At 40.3% G+C, this 22322-nt stretch overlaps 2 protein-coding genes across 2 annotated transcripts in view; one reads left to right on the top strand and one right to left on the bottom strand.

Moving 5' to 3' along the window:
• LOC132836606 (cell division cycle protein 20 homolog) overlaps window positions 1-8233 on the bottom strand; it is a 76838-nt gene extending 68605 nt beyond the window's left edge. Inside the window, exons 1-2 of the mRNA XM_060856375.1 lie at window positions 8141-8233; window positions 2551-3088 (exon numbers count right to left, since the gene is read on the bottom strand). Of these exons, the coding sequence (XP_060712358.1) occupies window positions 2551-3088; window positions 8141-8233 (631 nt within the window). The remainder of the gene's footprint in view (window positions 1-2550; window positions 3089-8140) is intronic.
• Window positions 8234-9010: 777 nt separating this feature from the next.
• LOC132812189 (probable glutathione peroxidase 8) lies at window positions 9011-19064 on the top strand. The gene is made up of 3 exons (XM_060822907.1): window positions 9011-9250; window positions 9567-9828; window positions 15530-19064. Exons 1-3 carry the CDS (start codon window positions 9047-9049, stop codon window positions 15691-15693), a joined length of 630 nt encoding a protein of 209 aa, XP_060678890.1. The 5' UTR covers window positions 9011-9046; the 3' UTR covers window positions 15694-19064.
• Window positions 19065-22322: the final 3258 nt, after the last annotated feature.

A 22322-nucleotide genomic window follows, 5' to 3' on the forward strand; every position in this document is an offset into this window, starting at 1 on the left:
GCAGATGCGGCAGAGACGAAGGAATTGGGAATATGGGATGGCGTTTTTACAGGGGGCAGGGTGGGAGGAGGTGTAGTCCAGGTAGCTGTGGGAGTCAGTCGGTTTATAGTAGATGTCTGTGTTGAGTCGGTCGCCTGAGATAGAAATGGAAAGGTCTAGGAAGGGGAGGGAGGAGTCTGAGACAGTCCAGGTGAATTTGAGGTCGGGATAGAAGGTGTTGGTAAAGTTGATGAACTGTTCAACCTCCTCGTGGGAGCACGAGGCAGCGCCGATACAGTCATTGATGTAGCGGAGGAAAAGGTGGGGGGGTGGTGCCAGTGTAGTTGCGGAAGATGGACTGTTCCACATATCTTACGAAGAGACAGGCATAGCTGGGGCCCATGCGGGTGCCCATGGCAAACTCCTTTAGTTTGGAGGAAACCGCCACCAAGACAGAACCCCACTGGTTCTCACCTACCACCCCACCAACCTCCGTATACAATGTATCATCCGCCGTTATTTCCGCCACCTCCAAACGGACCCCACCACCAGGGATATATTTCCCTCCCCTCCCCTATCAGCGTTCCGCAAAGACCACTCCCTTCGTGACTCCCTCGTCAGGTCCACACCCCCCACCAACCCAACCTCCACTCCCGGCACCTTCCCCTGCAACCGCAGGAAATGCAAAACTTGCGCCCACACCTCCTCCCTTACTTCTCTCCAAGGCCCGAAGGGATCCTTCCATATCTGCCACAAATTCACCTGCACCTCCACACACATCATCTATTGCTTCCGCTGCACCCGATGTGACCTCCTCTATATTGGGGAGACGGGCCGCCTACTTGCGGAACACTTCAGGGAACACCTCTGGGACGCCCGGACCAACCAACCCAACCACCCCGTGGCTCAACACTTTAACTCTCCCTCCCACTCCACCGAGGATATGCAGGTCCTTGGACTCCTCCATCGCCAGAACATAACAACACGACGGTTGGAGGAAGAACGCCTCATCTTCCGCCTGGGAACCCTCCAACCACAAGGGATGAACTCAGATTTCTCCAGTTTCCTCATTTCCCCTCCCCCCACCTTGTCTAAATCGATTCCCTTGAACTCAGCACCGCCCTCCTAACCTACAATCTTCTTCCTGACCTCTCCGCCCCCACCCCACTCCAGCCTATCACCCTCACCTTGACCTCCTTCCATCTATCACATCTCCATCTCCATCGCCCCTCGCCCAAGTCCCTCCTCCCTACCTTTTATCTTAGCCTGCCTGGCACACTCTCCTCATTCCTGATGAAGGACTCTGGCCCGAAATGTCGAATTTCCTGTTCCTTGGAATCTGCCTGACCTGCTGTGCTTTAACCAGCAACACATTTTCAGCTCTGATCTCCAGCATCTGCAGACTTCACTTTTTACTCCATAGTATTGCAAGACAGCAGTGCTAACCATTGAGCCACATACTCCTACAAATGTACAGCACGGAAACAGACTATTTGGTCAAACTCGTTCATGTGGATCAGATGTCCTAACCTAATCTAGTCCCATTTGCCAGCACTTGGCCTATATCCCTCTAAACCCGTCTTATTCATCTACTCATTCGGATGCCTTTTAAATGTTGTCATTGTACCAACCTCCGCCACTTCCTCTAGCATGCTCATTCCATACACGTACCACCCTCTGCGTGAAAAAGTTGGCCCTTAGGTCCCTTTTATATCTTTCCCTTCTCACCCTAAACATATGCCCTCTAGTTCTGGACTCCTCCACTCCAGGGAAATTCTTTTACTATTGTTTATAATTCCTTCAGACTGCACAGATCTTCGTTTTCTTGTCAGTTTTCTGCATTTGCCCACAATTTTGAAAGCATTGGTTATGATTCTTCAAGTTTTCCCAGTACCTTGCCCATGATGTAATGATTTACAGGCAACCTTAGCAATGATTGTCAGGTTTACCAGGCCACTTCTTTTTAAAATAGACACTCAAACATGCTACCAGTAGGGGTCAGCACTGGATAGCAAACGGCTGGGGAGCCCAAAGATGTTCCTCAGCCCACCCATCTGAAATCAGTCAAGTCACTACAACCTCGGGACATGCACCTCTCAATACTTTCTCTCTCTTTCTCTTTTGATTCGCATGACTCATATTATAGTTGATAAGTTACCACAGTGATTAGGGAAAGAAGGGAGGAAATGTGCAATTTCAATTGTTCAATTTTAAGATAATGCTGATGGAGTCGACAGGTCAAAAATGGGATGAAATCTGAATCCACTTTTAAAGTGATTCAAAATGTGTTTCCAGCTTTATTCATAACAATGCAGGTAATTGTGAACTGGGGACTGATGCTGTTCCTCCTACTTCAATCTGCCAATATCTTGGAATGTAGATAATTCTCTGGGAATTTATTAGATGTACTCTTGTGATTTGACAGAGGAAATACATACTAGAATTATGGCTATTATTATATTAAAACATAAAATTCAAAATATTAGGACACAATCCTTTCTGCAACACACAAAAAGGACAACTGTTTTTAAAATATCCTTTAGAGATATAAATATATGACTGAACACATACCTGGAGACTCATAGTGTCCTGAACATGCTTGCTGAAAAGCTTTCTTCCTACAGGGGAGAGTCTGTTTGGTTAATTCCTCTGCATCTGTCTCTGTCTTCATGACTTCCTCAAATGTAGGCCCAGTCTCCTTTTCTGGTGCTGTCACTGTCCCACCAGCAGTCACAGATCCAGTTTCATTGTCATCTCCTGCCTCAGCCCCATCTTCAGCTGCTATTAATGTCCTTTCTTCTGCCTGTGTCATTAATACAACTTCTACTCCAGCCCTATACTGGTCTCTTGTTATTGCTGTCACAGTGTTAGCCTTAGTTGCTGCACCTGCTAATCGCCCAGTTCTAGTTCTTGCTTCTTCCTCTATTACAGTCACTACTGGAGCTCCACTTGATGCAGCTGTCCTTCTGCACTCTCTCCTGGGTAAGTTCTGCCACCTTGCAACAATAGGGCTGCTACTGGCAACGGGACTTGGCAGCTCCCATTTCACCCTGCTGCCTGTGGAACTGGTTTTGAATAGAGAACCCATCCGCTTTCCTCTTTCTGCCACCTGCGAATCAAATAAAGAAATGGAGAGAGAGACAGAAAATATATGTCAAAAGGAATTGGAGACAAATTTTAAAACATGAAAACTACAGGAAAAGTCTGAGAGAAACATTGGGGGACTTGCAACCAATACATGTGAAGTGCAACATGCCCTCTTTGTAATATTAAAGGCTCTGGAACAAAGGGTTTAGTGCTGACAACGTGATTTCAGTCCTCTGTCTCTTTTATTATTGGGAATAGGAATCATGGTGCAGGGGCTCCATGGATCTTGAAATCTGGGCAATTTAATTCCTGGTCCACATCTTAATATTGCCTAAAGAGGCCAGAGTAAAACCTGCAGGATTTATTGTGGGATGTCCAAGATATTCCTGTAGTTAGGGATGACTGAGGCATGACCCAGCTCAAGTCTTCAGTGTAAATCACTGATAGACATAGCGACTGCTAGAAAAGTAGCACCAAACCCTGAAACAATGATCAGGGCAAACCTTCATGAGTACTCTGTTATACTGAGTCCCCAGACAGGATCCATAGTTCATGACAATTTTAGTGAAATACTCCAAAATTGTTGTGCTACCAGATAAGGCGGGATACGCTGGAACGTCCACTTTACTCAACTCTGTCTCAGTTGGTCACAATAATTTTAATTTTAACAGAATCCCTTCCCTCATGGTTAATTTTTCACAGCCTGAGTAAATTTATGTTTAAAAGGAATCAATTTTGCAGAAAAAGCTTTCTTGAGTTCAAGAAAAATTGATTTTGATAGTGAGCTAAACATGGGAAAAGATAATGTGAGACACAAATACGACAGAATATAAGTAAGAAAATACTATCTGTCTTTGACCTGTCTGTGGTGAGTAGATTGCGGCTACTAAGATGGTTGATTCCAGTATTACTGACTTTGATTTGATTTAATTTCTTATTGTCATGTATACTGAGATACAGTGAAAAGTGTTGTTTTGTTTGCTGTTCAGACAAATCATACCCAACATAAGTAAGGACAATTATAAGTTAAGTAGTTGTTTGGAAATTCTTCATTCTTGCAGTTAGCTGAAAGAGGTTAGTCCAATATCCTTCAACAGTGATTTTACTGATGAATGTTTTGTATCAATCAGACACAGATTTTATTTGATTTCAGCTATACAAGCAGGAAGGTCTCATGGAAGTTCTCCGTTGTGTCCCTTCATAGCTTACAGTAGCACAGAGGAATTCAAACCCTAATCTAGCACACTGGTATGCCAGCACTTGAGTACTCAGAGACTGGGGATGTCGTTGGTTATTAACCTCTTTTCTTGTGTAATCCTGGAAATGTAAAATATGACCACATCTTTGACCCAAAACTGCCTCTCATGTCTGCAGTCTGGGACACTACACAATGGACGTTGTTTTTCTGCTGAAAGAGGAGTAATCAGCAACCCAATCTCTCTTCTGCAACTGGAGAACACTTTTCATTTTTTAAAACAGCATCACTCCCTTTGAAGTATTGATGTTTGAAGATCCCTCAAAACTCTTCAGGTGTAATCCATATATTATCCATACAGAGATTTTCAGGCAGCTACTGAATTTATATTCTCAAGCAACTTTTGGCTTGTATGAATCTCTTTTAGAAAGCATGGGTTATACTTAAAAAGTTCAAACCATTTATGAATAATTCCAGATTAAGATCCATTGTCATGACAACCACCATGAATGGAATCAAGGACGAGATCTTCTTTTGTTTGTCACCTAGGACTCACCCTGTAGTGATTGTAACAAGATTGGCCAGGTAGACCTCATAGAATTGGAGTTCCCTGATTGGTGCTGTTAATCTGGTCCAATCAGGGAGCCCTGGTTAAGAGATTAGAATAAGAGCCTCAGAGATTCTGTTCACTTTGAAAGCTGGCTATGAGGGAACTGGATCAGTGTCAAGGACTGTCCATGTGTAAATAAAGGGTGTGAAGAGATACTGGCCTCTGCAAAGAAACCAATGAGCAGTATTACTCCTTTTGAATTATTTTACTAAGTGTGAAGGCCTCCAAAACTAATCAAGGAAAGTTTTTAGAACAACAGGAGGAAGTCTCCAATGTGGATTATGTAACAGTGTTCCAGAGTCACTCTAGAGAGCTTGTCATGTGGCCTGGGAATATTTGAAAATCTCCCAGATAGTGATCAGAAAATTTGTCAATAAATATGCTAAGAACCAAATCTTTACGCAGGAGATCAGTGCTCCTAACAACACCAGGTGAACTGTTAAAAGCCCAGTTCAGTGGTCTGTACAGGAGCAGCAAAGAAGCAACTATATATTTAATTATCTAACAATATTTTTTAATGCATTCTCAGAATATGGGCCTCACTGGCTAGGCCAGCATTTATTGTCCATCCCTAATTACCCAGAGGGAAGAGTCAACCACATTGCTGTGGGTCTGGAGCCACATATACTTCAGACCAGCTAAGAATGGCAGTTTCATTCCCTGATGGATATTAGTGAAGCAGATGGGTTTTCTCCAACAATTGACAATGGTTTCATGGTCATCTTTAGATCTTTAATTCCAGATTTTTTTTTACTGAATTCAAATTCCACCATCTACCATAGTAACATTCAAACGCAGGTCACAGCATATTACACTGATAATCCAGACTATAAATCTAGTGACGCTGATGGTCTGTCCTGTTGCTACTGGCTCCAGTAACATCCTTATGGTCTCAGCACAGAGAAGCTGACCCAGATTTGGGAGGAGATAAATCACATGCTGAAACACCAAATAATGGAGCCTAGCAGCAGCGGCTGGAACTCCACAGTTGTTTTCTCGTTCAAACCAGATAGCTGCACAAGACTAAAAGGTTAATGCAGTCACCAGTTACCCCGCTGGAAGATTGCCTAGGCAGGCTCAGTCAGGCAACTTAAATTAAAATGATAAATTTGCCCAAGATGATACTGATAGGTTCCCTTGATGAGCTGTGCAGAGGAAGTTACCAACTTCATAACCCCCGACAGACAGTAACAATGTCACGCCATTTGGACAGTAAAATGCCCCAGCCACCTTTGAAAGACTGACTAATCAGATAGTGGATAACGTACAAAGACAAACTCCAAATGGACAGTGACACCGAATTTGCACACCTGTTGCAACTGCAAACCTTGTTTTGGAAAATACAGTCAGCTAACCTTAACGGTCAATCTCACAAAAAGCAGGTTTGGCAAGACCCAAGTGAGCTATGTAGGATACGTAGTAAGCAGGTTAAGGACAAGTACTGACCAGGCCAGGGCTATAAATGTCCAAGTTATTGCACGGTTCCACATTTCTATAATGATAAGGGGAAATCACAAGGGTCTTGGAGATGTGTAGATTCTAACCTAAATGTGTCCTAAATGTCAACATACATACTATCGACAGATCTGCTATGAAAGAAATGAAAAGTTAAATGGATTGATATACAACAAGCAGCTTTCAAAGGACTGAAGGCTGTCATAATTGACCAGCCTGTGTCTGCAGCTATAACCTTTTACTGAACATTTAGCCATTGATGTAAGTGACATCAGACTCTCCTTCAAGAACACAAATTTGTCATAGACGGACCAATCAGGCCCATCTACAAAAACTAAAAAAAAACAGAAATGATATTCCACAGTGGAGAAGGAACTTTTCAGCTTATCACTGATTCTCAAACATTGTGGGAAATGTCACTTACTATACTAACTACTGCCTCTCGTTTGTGGAAAGGTTTAAAATATAGAATACCATGTTATTCTGTTGGAGTTGATTTCCCCAAAGATATCATCTAAATATCCATTGCTAGGAAATCAAATGTAATTGCCGGTGCCTTGCCAAATGCAAAGTTAGAATCTAAAAATATAATATTGACCAAGGCTGGCAGATTGAATGTGTATTTGAATGTGCTATTTTATATTCAATTCTTTTTCACTTCTAACTGTAATGAGATTAATCTAATTGCTTTCATCGTATGGGGTAAGTGTCAGAGCAATGGACCAAAAGCTGCAAATTACTTATGGACACATTGAACATTAAAGTTATATATGCTGTTTTATTTTATTATTTTTAAAAAGCATGGAAGTTCAGGAAATTTCCTATGTGGAATGCACCCATTCTTGACAGAGAGAGAGAGAGAGAGAGCATGGAATGTCACATGTGGAGGGGTGTCAAGGTATTTCAGAATGGCTGCTTCGAAAGGAGTGGTGCAATGCAAAAAATGTGAACCATCACCTATCCACATAATGTGGACATAATGTGAGGTAACAGAAATAAATATGAAAGGGATTTATGTGTCTCCTCTGCCAGAAATACATCACAGGAAGAATTTTGAAAAGCAACTGCACTGTTGTGTGCATGCTAGTCTGGGGTTGTAGTGCTGATGTGTAAGTTCTAGTGTTCTAATGTTACTGGACTATAGAGCTGATGAAAGTTGGAGCTGATGAACATTTACTAGATATTCCTATAGTTGACGGTAAAAAGAAAAAGGAGGAAAGGCTCTCTCTCTGATTGTTGGAAGCAAACCATCGATCAAAAGCCACAGTAGAACAGGAAACCAGCTGACTCCATTGAGCTAATCTGCAGATCCCAGAATCTCTAAATCACCCATTCAATACTATCAGAATCACCCAGCATAACAGCAAAATCATTCTACCATCTATTTCACACAATCAAACCAAAGGCTGATGCATGCCCAAAATAGAAATTGCTAAAAAAAAAACAGCTCAGCAGGTCTGGCATCATCTGTGGAGAAAAATCAGAATTAACATTTCGAGGCTGGTGACCCTTCTTCAGAACACTGATGCATGCAAATGTTTTAATTGTTTTTTTTTCTTACTTTTTATTTCTAATTTGTGTGTATGTGTGTGTTCTATTCTTCCTCGTGTTTTGATAACTAACAAAATCACCTTCATCCAAACCCTAACTCATTCTGCAACTCAAGAAAGTATGGCTAAATTGACATTTTTAGAACATAAATTCAGTGGACTTGGATATAATCCACAAGGAAGGGTTCATTTGTGTTAAGATAGTGGCAACTACCAGAGAGCAGGGTTGAATAAAGGAAATTACAATGAGTCAAGGACCCTTGCCTGAGCACCAGTTGCAACACCATGATGGATGGAGTAACGCTTTAAGATTGTTGATGGATTAATGATTAAGTAGGTTGCTTCATCCAGGATCATTTTGAGCTTCTAGAGTGTTGTTGGAGTTGCCTTTATCTGGACAAGTGGCGAGTATTCCATTATTTTTCTGTTTGGAGGAAGTGGGAGGATTCAAAGGAGAAATTATTGAGGGTGAGGCCCAGTTCAGCCAAACCAATGAGTGTCAGCAGAAGGGTACTGCTGGGGATGACAGGAGAGGAAGAAACTAGGTTCCCCTTTTCTGAGCTGCAAATGTGTTGCTGGTCAAAGCACAGCAGGTTAGGCAGCATCTCAGGAATAGAGAATTCGACGTTTCGAGCATAAGCCCTTCATCAGGAATAAGAGAGAGAGAGCCAAGCAGGCTGAGATAAAAGGTAGGGAGGAGGGACTAGGGGGAGGGGCGATGGAGGTGGGATAGGTGGAAGGAGGTCAAGGTGAGGGTGATAGGCCGGAGTGGGGTGGGGGCGGAGAGGTCAGGAAGAGGATTGCAGGTTAGGAGGGCGGTGCTGAGTTGAGGGAACCGACTGAGACAAGGTGGGGGGAGGGGAAATGAGGAAGCTGGAGAAATCTGAGCTAGACTATGTTTAACAAATAAACTAATGGAACTTGATTTTAGCTCAGCAGGAGACTGTTTTGATGAATTGTACCAACAGGCAAATCTCTGTCTGAATGTATATTTCACTTGTCTTTTCTCCAAATTCAATGGAAATTTAAAGTTTTTTTAAGAAGTCTGCAGTGGAGGTGGCCATGAGTTAATGCAGAAGGGAAGTGCAAGCGATCTCAAGTTACCAAGTCTGTTATCCCCTCCCCTCCCTTCTCCTCCCGCCGTCTGCACAATTCTTCTTTCCCAGCACAATGGAGGCAGTGCCTGCTTTCCTGCTGAAAACCTCGACACCCAAAGGCCGAATCTTCGCCGTCTTCACTTGCATGATGGTCTGCCTCGCTGCGTTATGTTTTCTGCAATTCAAACTCTCTAAACCCAAAAACAAAGATTTTTATTCTTTCCAAGTCCTGAATTCCAAAGGGAAGCTCGTCTCCTTGGAAAAGTACAGAGGCAAAGTGAGTTGCATCAGAATCTTGGCTCCTTTGGCGTTTTTGTACGAATTTTTAACACATCAGTCGGTGTGGAGTGTGTCAGTCTGTGGGTGTTAGTTTGTATTTCACTACTGTCTGTTCGCGGTGACTGGGTTTGCATTGTCCTAAAAATCTTTGAATTATTTGGCAGTCATACCCCAAAAAAGCTTCTGTTTTCATAATAGATTCTGTTTTCGTCACATATTCTTTGGGATCGATTGTGCAGCAGCTATTGTTTGATGAATTATGATTGCATCAAGCAGTTAAGGGATGTTTTGGGTGTTGTGTTACCTCCCTCCAGGCTTCTCTGGTTGTAAACGTGGCGAGTAACTGCGAGCACACAGACGACAATTACCGAGCGCTCCAAGAGCTGCAGAGGGAGCTTGGGCCCATGCATTTCAACGTGCTGGCGTTCCCCTGCAACCAGTTCGGGAAATCAGAGCCCGGCAGTAACTCCCACATCGACAGTTTCTCCAAAAACAGTTATGGAGTCAGTTTCCCCATATTCGGCAAGATCAAAGTGTTAGGCAACGAGAGTGACCCTGCTTTTCGCTATCTTATAGGTAAGGCAGCTTTAATCGTGTCTTGATAAAACAATAATCTCTTTTTTAAAAAGTAAAACTGAAATAACTGTGCATGCTGCAAATCAGAAACAATAGAGATTGCTGGAAAAACTCAGCAGTTAATAATTTCTCTTCACAGATGCTGCCAGACCTGCTGAACGTTTCCAGCAATCTAAAACTTTATTGACTGTTAAGAAATAATGATTTAAAATTAAACATTTGTTCTTCACTTCAGTTGTATTTATGGACAAAGTTGTTCAAAACCATTATATTGAGATGTAAAATTTATTTGACTTGGCTGTTAACTATCTCTGCTGCTTCATTCTCATTACTGAGACAAATCTTGCCCGTCTCTCTCCCTTCCACCCTCCAAATTCTTATCTGGAGTATTACAATACAAAGGATAAACCTGATTATAAATCAGTAGAAAGCTTTTCGACTATGCTAGGAGCAGAGTTGTGAAAGGAAAATCCAGCGAGATGCTGGAAATTAGAAATAAAAACAGAAAGTACAAGAGAAACTTGAGACAAAACATTAATTGACTCACCACAGACTTGCTGGGTTTCCATAGTGCTTTATGTTTGTATGCCTGGAGTTTTTGTAGAGAAAGGCAATGGTGTGGTGGTCATACTCCAGAGACAGTAATGCGAAGGCCCAGACAAATGTTCCAGGGATATAGATTCAAATCCCACCACAGTGGCTTGAAGAATGTAAAATCTGTTGAATAAAACAAAATCTGAACTATAAAGCTAGTCTTAGCTTTATAGTTTGTTCAACTGATTTTAATTCTTCCAGCCACAATAGTGGGATTTGAACCTCTGTCCCTAGAACATAAAGCTAGTCTTAGCTGTATGGTTACCAACGACCCAAAATGGATTCACAATGGCCCTGAGGGAAGGGCCTTGTTATCACAAGACCATAAGAAATAGGAATAGGAATGTGCTGTTCAGCCCTTTAAGCCTACTCTGCCATTCAATAGGATCTTGGCTGATCCAGCATTCCTCACAATCATTTTACTGGCCTTTCCCTATCTCTTTTGATTCCCCAACTGATCAAAATCTAATAAGACCATAGCTACATGTGGCTCCAGAGCCACAGCAATATGTTGATTCTAAAATGGCCCGGCAAACCACTTACTTCAGTGACAGTTAGGTATGGGACAACAAATGTTGGTCTTGCCAGTGACACCCAATTCTCATGACAGAATAATTAACAATTGTTCAGTCTTAAACTTAGGAAGGATGTCTTGGCATTAAATTACCACTGCCCTCCCATCAATGATATGTGGACTCTATATGTTAAATTACAAGGCGAGAATATATAGATGAGGATTGTAATTGCAAGAATTTAAGGGATAATATGATCCAAGTTTTTTTTAACAATTATGGAGAACTGATAAAGTCAGAAGAAAGACACTAAGTGGGATCTTCCTCACCCCTGAATGACATGTGCATTGCTGAGAAAGCTGGGGAAATTGCACAAGGCTAACAGTGAGGAGCTTCCCAGCATCAAGAGTAAAATGTCCCATTTTCTAACCAAGCTGTCAATGTTGGGGTGAGATTCTCGTATGTGGGTGGAATGAGAAGCCTATTAGCATGCATTCCTATCCTCAATATTCTATCATCTTGGATTTGCAGTTTCCTATTCCCCTGCCTACCAAATGGAAACTAGGCAGTTCTCAAAATGAAAATCAAAGTTGTTTCCTGGTGACTTGAACTTGCTGCTTGCTCCTGTGGCCCTCCATCATCTCAGGCCATAACTCGATGAGGAGGGACCTGCAGGTTCCTGTCGGCCAAGTAGGGTGCTAATTATCCTCTGTCCAGAGCAAAAAAAAACAAAACATTCAGGGAAGCTGCTGATTGGGGCACTGAGGGGGTATAGTGCAGAAGTGATGAGGCAGTTCAGGAAGATAGTGGAGAGAAACCCTTCATGAAATTTGCAAAATTGACACAGTTGATTTATGATAAGATTCAGCCACTGTTTCCACTGATTAGAGAATTGAAAATTAGGTGATCTAATCTCAGAATCAGAACTAGTCTTTTTAGGAATGGCATTAAGAATTACTTTGGTACAAAAAACTGGTGATAGCAGTTTAGAAAGCTGTTCCAAAAGTGGCAATTGATCATTTTAACCTTGAGATTGATGGGCCTGGGATATGGGAGAAAGGTGCGTTGATGGTATTAGGTCACTGATCAGCAGAGGGAGATGGGTCTGGGTGGGTTACTCTTCGGAGGGTCGGTGTGGACTGGTTGGGCTGAAGGGCCTGTTACCACACTGTATGGAATCTAATCTAATCTAATCAATGATCTCATTAAATGATAAACTTGAGGAACTAAATGATCGACTCCTTATGTGTCACTCCCTCTTTTTCAACCATCCACCAAATCCAAGTCATTTCATCAAGGGACTTGCCCTCTTCTCCCTCCACTTCATTTCTCTTAAACACATGATCATCAATGTACCTTCCTGATAGCCAGGCTTAGCTAATATAATCATTGATCCAGCCTCTTCAGCCTTGCAAAAGTCTTAATAACCTCCTCTCAAAAAGTTAAACCTTCAGCCCCTCTATATTTTACTTACGAGCACTCCATCCCAATTTTTTAAAAATTATATCCTAGGTCCTTAAGCATATTGTCTCATAGATTAGTGTCCATCCCCCATTGCTCAAACCGAAATACTGCCATTACATTAAAACAGCCCTAACTTGGGTGACAAATGGAATCTGCTGTAGTTTTGGCTAAGGTACTCTATCTGTCCTTATCTAACTTGGTCCCTCTGTCACTTTTGATACAGTCGACAACACTTTCCTTGTCCAGTATCTTGTCTTGGAGTCATGTGCATATGACCACTGCTGTTTAGTCCCTGTCTTATTATTCAATCATTGTCAAAGCCTCTCTAGCATTGTACTTCCCATCGACATTGTGTCACAACAAGAGATATTCCAAGACCCATCCATTTTGCTTTCCTTTAGGTATATCAACAACAGAACATCCGGTCCTTATAGATGACACCAAGCTCAACATTGTTTGTCAGTCTGTTTTACTCAAACCCTTGATTCCCTAACTAATTTAAACTCTGCCTATTTCAGCCTTGAATATAATTAACAACCCACTGTCTGCAGCACTCACGGTAAAGAATTTCACATATTCATTACCTCAGAGAAGAGATTTGCATCTCTGTCTTAAATGGCAGTCCTTATCCTGAGATTGTGCCTTTTGGTGCTAGACTCTCCCACAAAATGAAACAACCTCTCTGCATCAACATCTGTGGGATAGCCACATTTGTTCCATGATTAAAATCATTCCCATTATTCATACCTCCACATTTTTAATTACAGGACCAAAACTAAGTCAGTAATTAGATGCTTCTTGCATCATTCTAATTCTCAAACAACCTTAAAGTTATAAAACTAATGTACTAAAAATGGCATTAAAGCACTAAAGTATGAATGGCCCATGTATATATAAATCCATCAAGTGAACTGTCCCAACTCAACAACACGTTTCAGAGCAGACTGGGGTGAGCAACATATCATTCTCTATTCTATTTAAATGATGTGTCAGACAGGTCATCAAAGGGCTAAAAATAAACTCAGTTGGAAAATAAGCTGATGTGGCTTCAATCTGAGGTAACTGTTTTTGTTCTAAATTACAATGTGATTTTCATAAAATACTAACTGAAATACATGGAGCCATGCCCTTATGTAACATCAACTAAGCTTTTACTGGCCAATGTACATACCTCTGAAATATAAGGTTTTCTTCTATTGCCCTTTGTACATCAACTGCAGATGAGACGTCCATAGAGTAATTATAATTTATTATAATCAGAGCCAAATATTATTGTGTCCATTTCAATGCTTATGTAATGCCTACTGCCCAAATGTATTGAATTTATTTAGTTACGGTTAATTACAGTAGCATGTTGTTACACAGTAGCATTTTCCATTGATCATTTTTGAGCACTGATAGGAGTGAGGAGTAACATTTCCATTGACTTTAAATGACCCTCCTCACACAACCTTGGCTTCCTACACTTTAATGGAAGAATACCTTTGAATAACAAAAACAATTTCATTGATTAACAATTTGCCTTTTAAGTTAGTCAAACTCCCAAAAGATGTTTCACAGGAGCATTTTCAAACAATATTTAACTCCAAATTACATAAAGATACTTTAGGAGAGATGACCAAAGTCTGTTTTAAAGAGTTAGTTCTAAAAATTCACTTTAAGGTGGAATAGGAGAGTGCATTTAGGAAGGGAATTACAGAGTTTAAGTTAGCATCTCACTTTGAGAGTGAACAGTTGCAGACCATTATGTGCCAAGATGGAAAAGAAGGATAAGGAAATGGAAAATTTCAAATCTAGTTCTTCCAAGTAAACTTGGTGGACTATAACCTGGTGCTGTGTGATTTTTAACTTTGTCCACCATAGTCCAACATTGGCATCTCCAAGCCATGGCAACCATCATCACCTTTACAGGAAATTCTACTGTAATAAGTGAAATGGCATTAGGGAATATCATCGGGGTGACACAGTTATGAAAGCCAATGTCAGAGTGAGATTTAAACCTTTTACCTTAGAAAGTGAACCTTTGGTAAAGTTACAATTTAGCAATTCTCAAGTCTGCTGCCTTATACCACACAGACATATTGAAAAAATGCCATTGCTTACATTTACAAGAAGTGAGGAAAAAAGCCAGCTTGATCTCAGCAATGAAATGTTAGAAAGTAGACTGTCATGTGTACAGTACTGGGTGATCACACTGCTACTAGTGAAGGATTAGATCTGTGTGTTGATGACTATGCAGATTATGTTAATGACATCTATCACAAGCCCTGCATAACCATATTTCTATAGAAGGTTCTCTTGTTGATCCTACCAGCATTTCCAGTCCTCCTGCTGGTCATATTTTGCTTCCACACTGATGTGATGTTTTAATTCAAAGTATTTTACTTCTCTGACCTCAGCATGTCATTGTAAGTGCATATGATCATTCCAAGGGATAACCAAACAAGGACATCCTTAAAGCATTTCCAGACAGTTGGCAAAGTATATGGTTTGTTTCTATGATCTCTCCACATTTGCTCTCTAATCTTTGTTGTGTTATGTTTTGTTATTTAAGGTTGTTTAATTTATATTCCCTTTGTTTATTTCCCTTCTTTAGTCTAATTAGCTTGTGTTTGTCCTTATCAGGTATCATCTTACGCTGTCAGCCTCATTGCTACCCTACACAGATTTCTCTGCATTTGGCTTCTTCTTCTTTATTGCTGGAAAAACATTCCTTCCTCCCAATTTGGTATCATCCATAACATTAGCTTTCCTTTCACCTCTTTCTTCAGATCATTTTTAAAAATCACACAAACGGTTATAGTCCAATGGTTTATTTGGAAGCTGATGATGGAGCAGTGCTTCGAAAGCTAGTGCTTCCAAATAAACCCATTGGACTATAACCTGGTGTTGTGTGATTTTTTTTTAACTGTGTCCACCCCAGTCCAACACCACGTTCTCCACTTCAGATCATTTGTAGATATTGCACGCTGCTATGCCCATAATACAAGTCACTCTGGGTCCCAATTAATGACCACTTGCTATTCTGATGAAGTCCTCAACTTTTAGCCAATTGTAACTTGACCTCAGAAATGTACCTCCTAGTCGATATCTTCATTACTATAAAGACTAATTACTTCTTTTTACTTTAGATACTACAAATATGGAGCCTCGGTGGAACTTTTGGAAATACCTGGTTAACCCAAAGGGACAGGTGATAAAGGTCTGGCGAACTGAAGATCCATTGTCAGCCATCAAACAAGTAGTATCAGAATTAGTGGCAAATATCATATTGAGAAAAAGAGATGAATTTTGAAACAGAACAGCAGTACCTGACAACTTACATGGAAACTAAAAAAAGAGTAATCAGTCTTAAAGCACTTAGGCCCTATTTCAGTTTAACTTGGCAGTGAACTTTACAGTGCTGAAATATCAAGATGCCTGAAGATATTGTGGGATTTCATAATGGATATTCAAATCTAAAATTATTAAGTCAGGTGAACAACTCTTCCTACAGATATTTTCAGATGTGCATTAGGTACAATGGAGTAAGTATTTTTTTTTGTGAGCTAAAACCAATTGACATTTAAGTGACCTGCTTTGCTAAATGAAAATATGTCTATTAATTCATTTAAAGAATACCATTCTAGCTTTGTAGGTCATTGTCAAATACCATTGCATGTGTATTGACACACTGTGGTAATCCTGAAATCAATTTAAATTGTTGAAGTGTAATAAAAGATAACCACTAAGAATAAACAGATTCTCTTCCAATTGCAGTTGATGTGCAATGCATTTACTGTTGTATACATCAGCTGTGATTCATGCATGGTTTGTGAAGGTTTGTAGCTCAGGTTGAGGTTTAGGGTGTAGGTTTGCTCACTGAGCTGTAGGTTTGATATTCAGACTCTTCATTACCTGGCTAGGTAACATCATCAGTGGCGACCTCCAAGTGAAGGGAAGCTGTTGTCTCCTGCTTGTCTCCTGTCCCAGGCTAAGCAAAGACATGCCAGAGAATTCCTAGAGGCCTGGCACTCCAACCACAACGCCATAAACAAACACATAGATCTAGATACCATCTATCAACCCCTCCGAAAACGAACAGGAAATGACATCACCCGGAACCCCATCCAGGACAAACATATAAATAGAAAGCAGGAGACAAAAGCTTCACTTCACTCGGAGGTCGCCACTGATGATGTTACCTAGCCAGGTAATGAAATGTCTGGATATCAAACCTATAGCTCAGTGAGCAAACCTACACCCTAAAGTTGTAATTCAAATTGAACAGCTTTCTGGTTTTGCGTATGTAAATGCATTATATGTCTTTTAACTAAAGGGTGTTAGAATATTTTGTACATGGACTCATATCCAACAACAGACCAAATCAATATCATAAAACACAGATTACTAGTCACCATGTTGACTATTAGAAATGTTTGCACTGAAGTAGATGCACTACCTGTTCAAGAACAAATAGCTGCACTGCTTATTTGGACATTTACTTTCAATTCGGGAAGAACCAGGTTAATAGCATAATTTGATTGTGGGTATTGATGCATCAGTAAATGTTTCACTCTTTGCAAATTTGAGATAATAACAAGCAAGTCTTTTTTTATCTGGATAACAATTCCCTTAAATCTCTAAATACATCACTTTAAGTGCCAGTTTTTACATGGTAATAATGTAATATCACTGAGTTTGTGTTCATGTTCACACCATTGCAACATTAATTTAAAGATTTAGATCTGTAAATTTTACAGATTAATTTTACTGGTTAAGTGATGTCATATTTGTATACATTCCTGTGTGTGATCCAATAATTTTTAATTGTAATTTCCAAGACTGACAGTGTGTGTACCTAAAGAAAAATTACAAGTTCAGAAAGGTCACTTTCAGCATTCAAAGAAGTGGATACAGGTTAGTCCACTCTGATTCCATAAAGTAAATCTCTGTAATGTGCTCCATCATGAGTTGTAACACCATCACAAAGAAAGCATTTTTTCTCATTGCAATTTATTGTATCATCCTTTTTCCGATGTTGTATATTGGATAAAATTGCAGCAACCAAAAGTGTGTGAAGCCATTAGTATACATTTCTAGTTTCTGATGGTTTTCATCAGTTACTTGCATTGCTCACAGAAGTGAATTTACGGTATAAAGATCTCATGTTTGTGATTTAAACAATTCAGTTTAGACAAGTGATTTCTCAATATCATGAAACAAAAATTATTCCCAGCAGGTGCTTCAGATCATTTGGTTTGAGAACTTTTCTCACAGATGAAATTGGATGTAGCTTGTGATGCACTTTGGGTTTGCTGGACAGTAACAATTTTGGACTGTTATGTGAAAAGCAAAACATTATTCATGACCATCTTGACATGACAAGAGGTTTAGGAGGCTCTCCTCATTACCATTCCATACTCTGTGTTACTCCTTTTCACTCTCAATTACTCTTCAACTATTCCTTAAATATCATTTTCTTATTCTTTATATCTCTTGCATGTTACTTGCTTTATTACACTTTATCCCTTAGTATTTCCCTTAGTATTATTCTCTCTTCTAGTTTGCTTTGTGTCTCTGTTACTGTTCTGCATCTATTATTTTCTGTCTTGGTTTCTCTCTTCAATACTGTCTTCTAGAGTCATAGAGATGTACATCATGGAAATACAGACCCAGATATCCTAACCTAATCTAGTCCCATTTGCCAGCACTTGGCCCAAATCCTATTCATATATCCATCCACATGCCTTTTAAGTGTTGTAATTGTACCAGCCTCCACCACTTCCTCTGGCAGCTCATTCCATACACACCCCACCCTCTGCATGAAAAGTTGCCCCTGAGGTCCATTTTAAATTTTCCCCTTCTCACCCTAAACCAATGTCCTCTATTTCTAGTCTCCCCCACCCTGGGGAAAAGACCTTGTCTATTTATCCTATATATGCTTTTATAAATCTCTATAAGGTCGCCCCCTCAGCCTCCGATGTTCCAGGGAAAACAGCCCAGCCTATTCACCAAAATAGTGAAAAGGAATGCTATCAGAATTGCCACTGAAATGAGAGCTAGGAATAGTGTTGCTGAACATTAAGCTTGAAGTTAGAAGTTTTGTGCTTATGATTGACCTGTCAGACCCGGGCATGTATAGTTAACATCAGTCCTGGTTACAGAGGTGAGGATGGGTATGGTGTAGTCTGCTTTCTCAGAAGAATGTATTCAGGGTTGGGATTGAGAACTTAGATGGGAGGGAAATGCCTCGGATACTGGGATGGAGGGAATGGATGAGTATATGATTTTTTGGGGAATTTTTGAATTTCAGAAAAATCAACTCAAATTATTACCAAACTGAATTTTGAGATACTTGTTAAAATGTCTTTAAGAGATTTAGTTCTGGTGAGACCTGTAGCTGTCTTCTTTGTTTAGAAGGTTTCTGTTCAATGACAGCAAATGTGATTGCAATACAGTAACTGTGATTATATAAAAACAGAACAAAAGCCACAATGGGTCACACTTTTCCAGTTTATTCAAGGGCCAAGGTATTTGATCTAAAGAAAAATCTCTGTGGCAGCCTTGTTGTGCAGGATTCTGTTTAGAAACAAAAGTGCATATTTATGTGTATCTCAATGTGAATCCAAATCTCAAGCTTTGTATACAATATCTGCAAAAACAATAAACAAACTTTATTTTGAATGTTTGTAATATTTTGAGTAGTGACATTAATTTATGTGTTATCCTCAATATATGCTTGCATTGCACACTTTCACGGCACGGTGGCTCAGTGGTTAGTACTACTGCCTCACAGCACCAGGGTCCCAGGTTCGTATTCCAGCCTTGGGCAACTGTCTGTGTGGAGTTTGCACGTTCTCCCGTGTCTGCATGGGTTTTCTCCAGATGTTCCGATTTCTTCCCACAATCCAAAGATGTGCAGGTCAGGTGAATTGGCCAAGCTAAAATGTCCATAGTATTAGGTGCATTAGTCAGAGGGAAATGGGTCTGAGTGGGTTACTCTTCGGAGGGTTGGTGTGGACTGGTTGGGCTGAAGGGCCTGTTTCTACACTGTAAGGAATCTAATCTAATACTCAAGCAGGAGATAATGTATGCTATGATGTCCACAGGCAGAATTTCTCCCACAACTGTTGTGAGTGTTAATGGGTTCCCACTCCAATGAAGTTGGCTGTAAGCCGTAGTTTCTTCTTTTTCAATGGTGGCAAGACCAATGTCATCCTTTCCACCCGAAACTCATGACCTAGAACAGGATCATCGATAACACTTAAGCTCAGCTTCATCCATTCTGCTCAATGATTATCTGAATAACTCCACTCCAACTACCATCAGCATAGCCAACTTCTCAATGTCAACCCTACTGTCAGAAAAACTTCAAGTAAAATACATCTAGACTCATGTTTTCTGATACATTCTTTGTCACTTTCAGCATATAATCAAAATCTACTTTCTTAAACCCTTTGCCCATAAATCATCCCAACCCAAAATCTCCAAATCTCTTCATGCACTTTCTCCTTCTGGTATCTGCTCCCTTCAGCAACACTTATATAGGACATTGATGAGGCCATGCCTGAGGATTATGTGCAGTTTTAACCTCCTTAACCAAGGAAGGATGTACTTTGAGATTTTGGAGAAGATTTGTAGGTCGGGTTGTAGATCTCAGTGAGCAAACTGACACCCTGAAGAACATACTTCCCTTAGAGGGAATGCAGCAAAGGTTCATTAGGCAGATTCCTCGTGTGAAAGGATTGTGCCATGGGAAGAGGTTAGGTCGACTACACCTAGATTCCCTGCGATTTGAAAGAACAAGAGGTGATGTCATTGAAATCTCTTATGGGAATTGACAAGATAAATCCTGAGAAAATATTTCCCCTGGCTGGCAAATCTAAAACACATGATCACAGCCTCCGAATAAAAAGTTGGCAATTTAGCACTCAGATTAGAAGAACAGTCATATAATGCAAATCTTGTGAACCTCATGAAAATCCTATGCCATAAAGTGAAGAATGTCAATCATTGCATATATCCAAAAATAGGTCAATACATTTTGGGTTCTACAGGGAAATAAGATTTTGTTTGTAATTAGCCTTTCTTTCTGAGGAGGCGTTTGGTGAGAACTCAGTTTCTGTAATGCATGCTGGTAAGTATACTTACATCTTCTAAATGAGATTTTAAAACCTACCTCCATGAAATTTTCATCTGTAGGTGAAGAATGGCAATTTTGTTGATGTGCAGGATAATTGCCAGTGTTCATAGAACTCTCAGGTAGGTATTGTTAATGGGGATGCCCATTAATACCAGCAGAGGCCAAGCTGAGATTTTATGGGGGTCATGATTTGCGTGTGTCAGAATGGGCAAGAGGAACTGAATGGCATACTCCCTAAGTGAGTATATTTGTGCAGTATCCATGCTAATATTTTGTGCTGCTTTCAATGACGAACAAAGTATGGAACAGTATTCTATAGTTTATTGCTATTGAACATATCAAGGTTTGATGTCAAGTGACATCAAAATAGGGCAGACTCATGCAACTGCAGCTCCTTGTAATAACCCACGGACCCCATAGAATCCATGTTTACAATGAAGAGAGTAGTGTGACCTGGCTGGCCTGGTGTGCTGTCACGCTGCATTTCAGCTCCTAAGCCATTTTCAATACTCATTCTTTATCACCAGCTTTCAAAATTGCAGGAGGATAACTATTAAATTACTTGTCCCGTGCATGTGTTTGAAACAGAGAGAAGAGTCCAGATCTTATTAATTACAATCATGCAATGACTTCCCTGTTAAAAAAATTTCCATTCCTTTTTCCCAGCATTTGGTGTATACCATTGTCCTTTGGTTAGGTGGGTTCAAATAATTTCATTAACATAGCCATAGATACTTTTTTATTGCTGTTGCTTTAAGTTCTAACTTAATTTTGGCATATAAATTTACAAAAGCAGATAATATTACACATTCTGACACAGTCTATCTTCCTGGGACTATAATGCAAATGTCATGAGATCATTTTTCTTGAGTGTCTGGTCACCTTGGTTTCATCTGTCATATCTCAGCATCTCCGAGATAATTATTCCATGAAGCACTGGATCTACAATGCTAACCAAGTCAGGTTGAAACTAAAGTTTCCAAGAATCATAGAATGTTTACAGTGTGGAAGCAGGCCATTCAACCCATTGAATCCACATCGACCTCTAGAAGAGATCATCTCCGCCCCCCCATTTAATGTAAGCCTGCATTTCCCATGGCTAATCCAACTCTCCAGCATATCTCTGAACATGATGGGCAATTTAGCATACCCGATCCACCCTAATCTGCACATCTTTAGACTGTGGGAGGAAACTAGATCACCCGGAGGAAACCCACAGATAGATGGGCAGAATGTGCAAACTCCACAGAAACCTGAGGGATGGCATTGAATCAGGTCCCTGGCACTTTGAGGCAGCAGTGGTTAACCACTGACCCACCATGCCACTTGATGTCCTTCTCTAATCAAATTTTCTGCATCTCAAAAGTGATTGAAAAGACTATTAGATCAGAGTATTAGTTCCTCACTTTCCTTAGCCTATAAAATCACCAGCAAATTTGTCATTACTTAGTTGACTTGAGACATTGAGTTCACAATATGGGCTAATTTAAAGGCCATTCTTCCATAGTTGGCATATCCTGCAGTGCCTACATACTCAGAATGTGGCTATTAAAATAATTTGCAAAAGGATTGGTCATTGAGATAAGAGTCATGCAGCACAATTACAGACTCTTTGGGTTCAACCAATCCTTGCCAATCATAATCCCAAACTAAATGAGTTCATCCCACCTGCCTGCAATTGGCCCATTTCCCTCCTAAAATTTCTTGTTCATGTATTGATTTAAAAGCCTTTTAAACATTGTAACTGTACCTGCATCCGTTGCTTCCTCTAGAAGTTCACTCCCTCTGTGTTTCAAAAA

Source organism: Hemiscyllium ocellatum, chromosome 1 (genome assembly GCF_020745735.1).
Source record: "Hemiscyllium ocellatum isolate sHemOce1 chromosome 1, sHemOce1.pat.X.cur, whole genome shotgun sequence".
Classification (NCBI taxonomy): Eukaryota; Metazoa; Chordata; class Chondrichthyes; order Orectolobiformes; family Hemiscylliidae; genus Hemiscyllium; species Hemiscyllium ocellatum.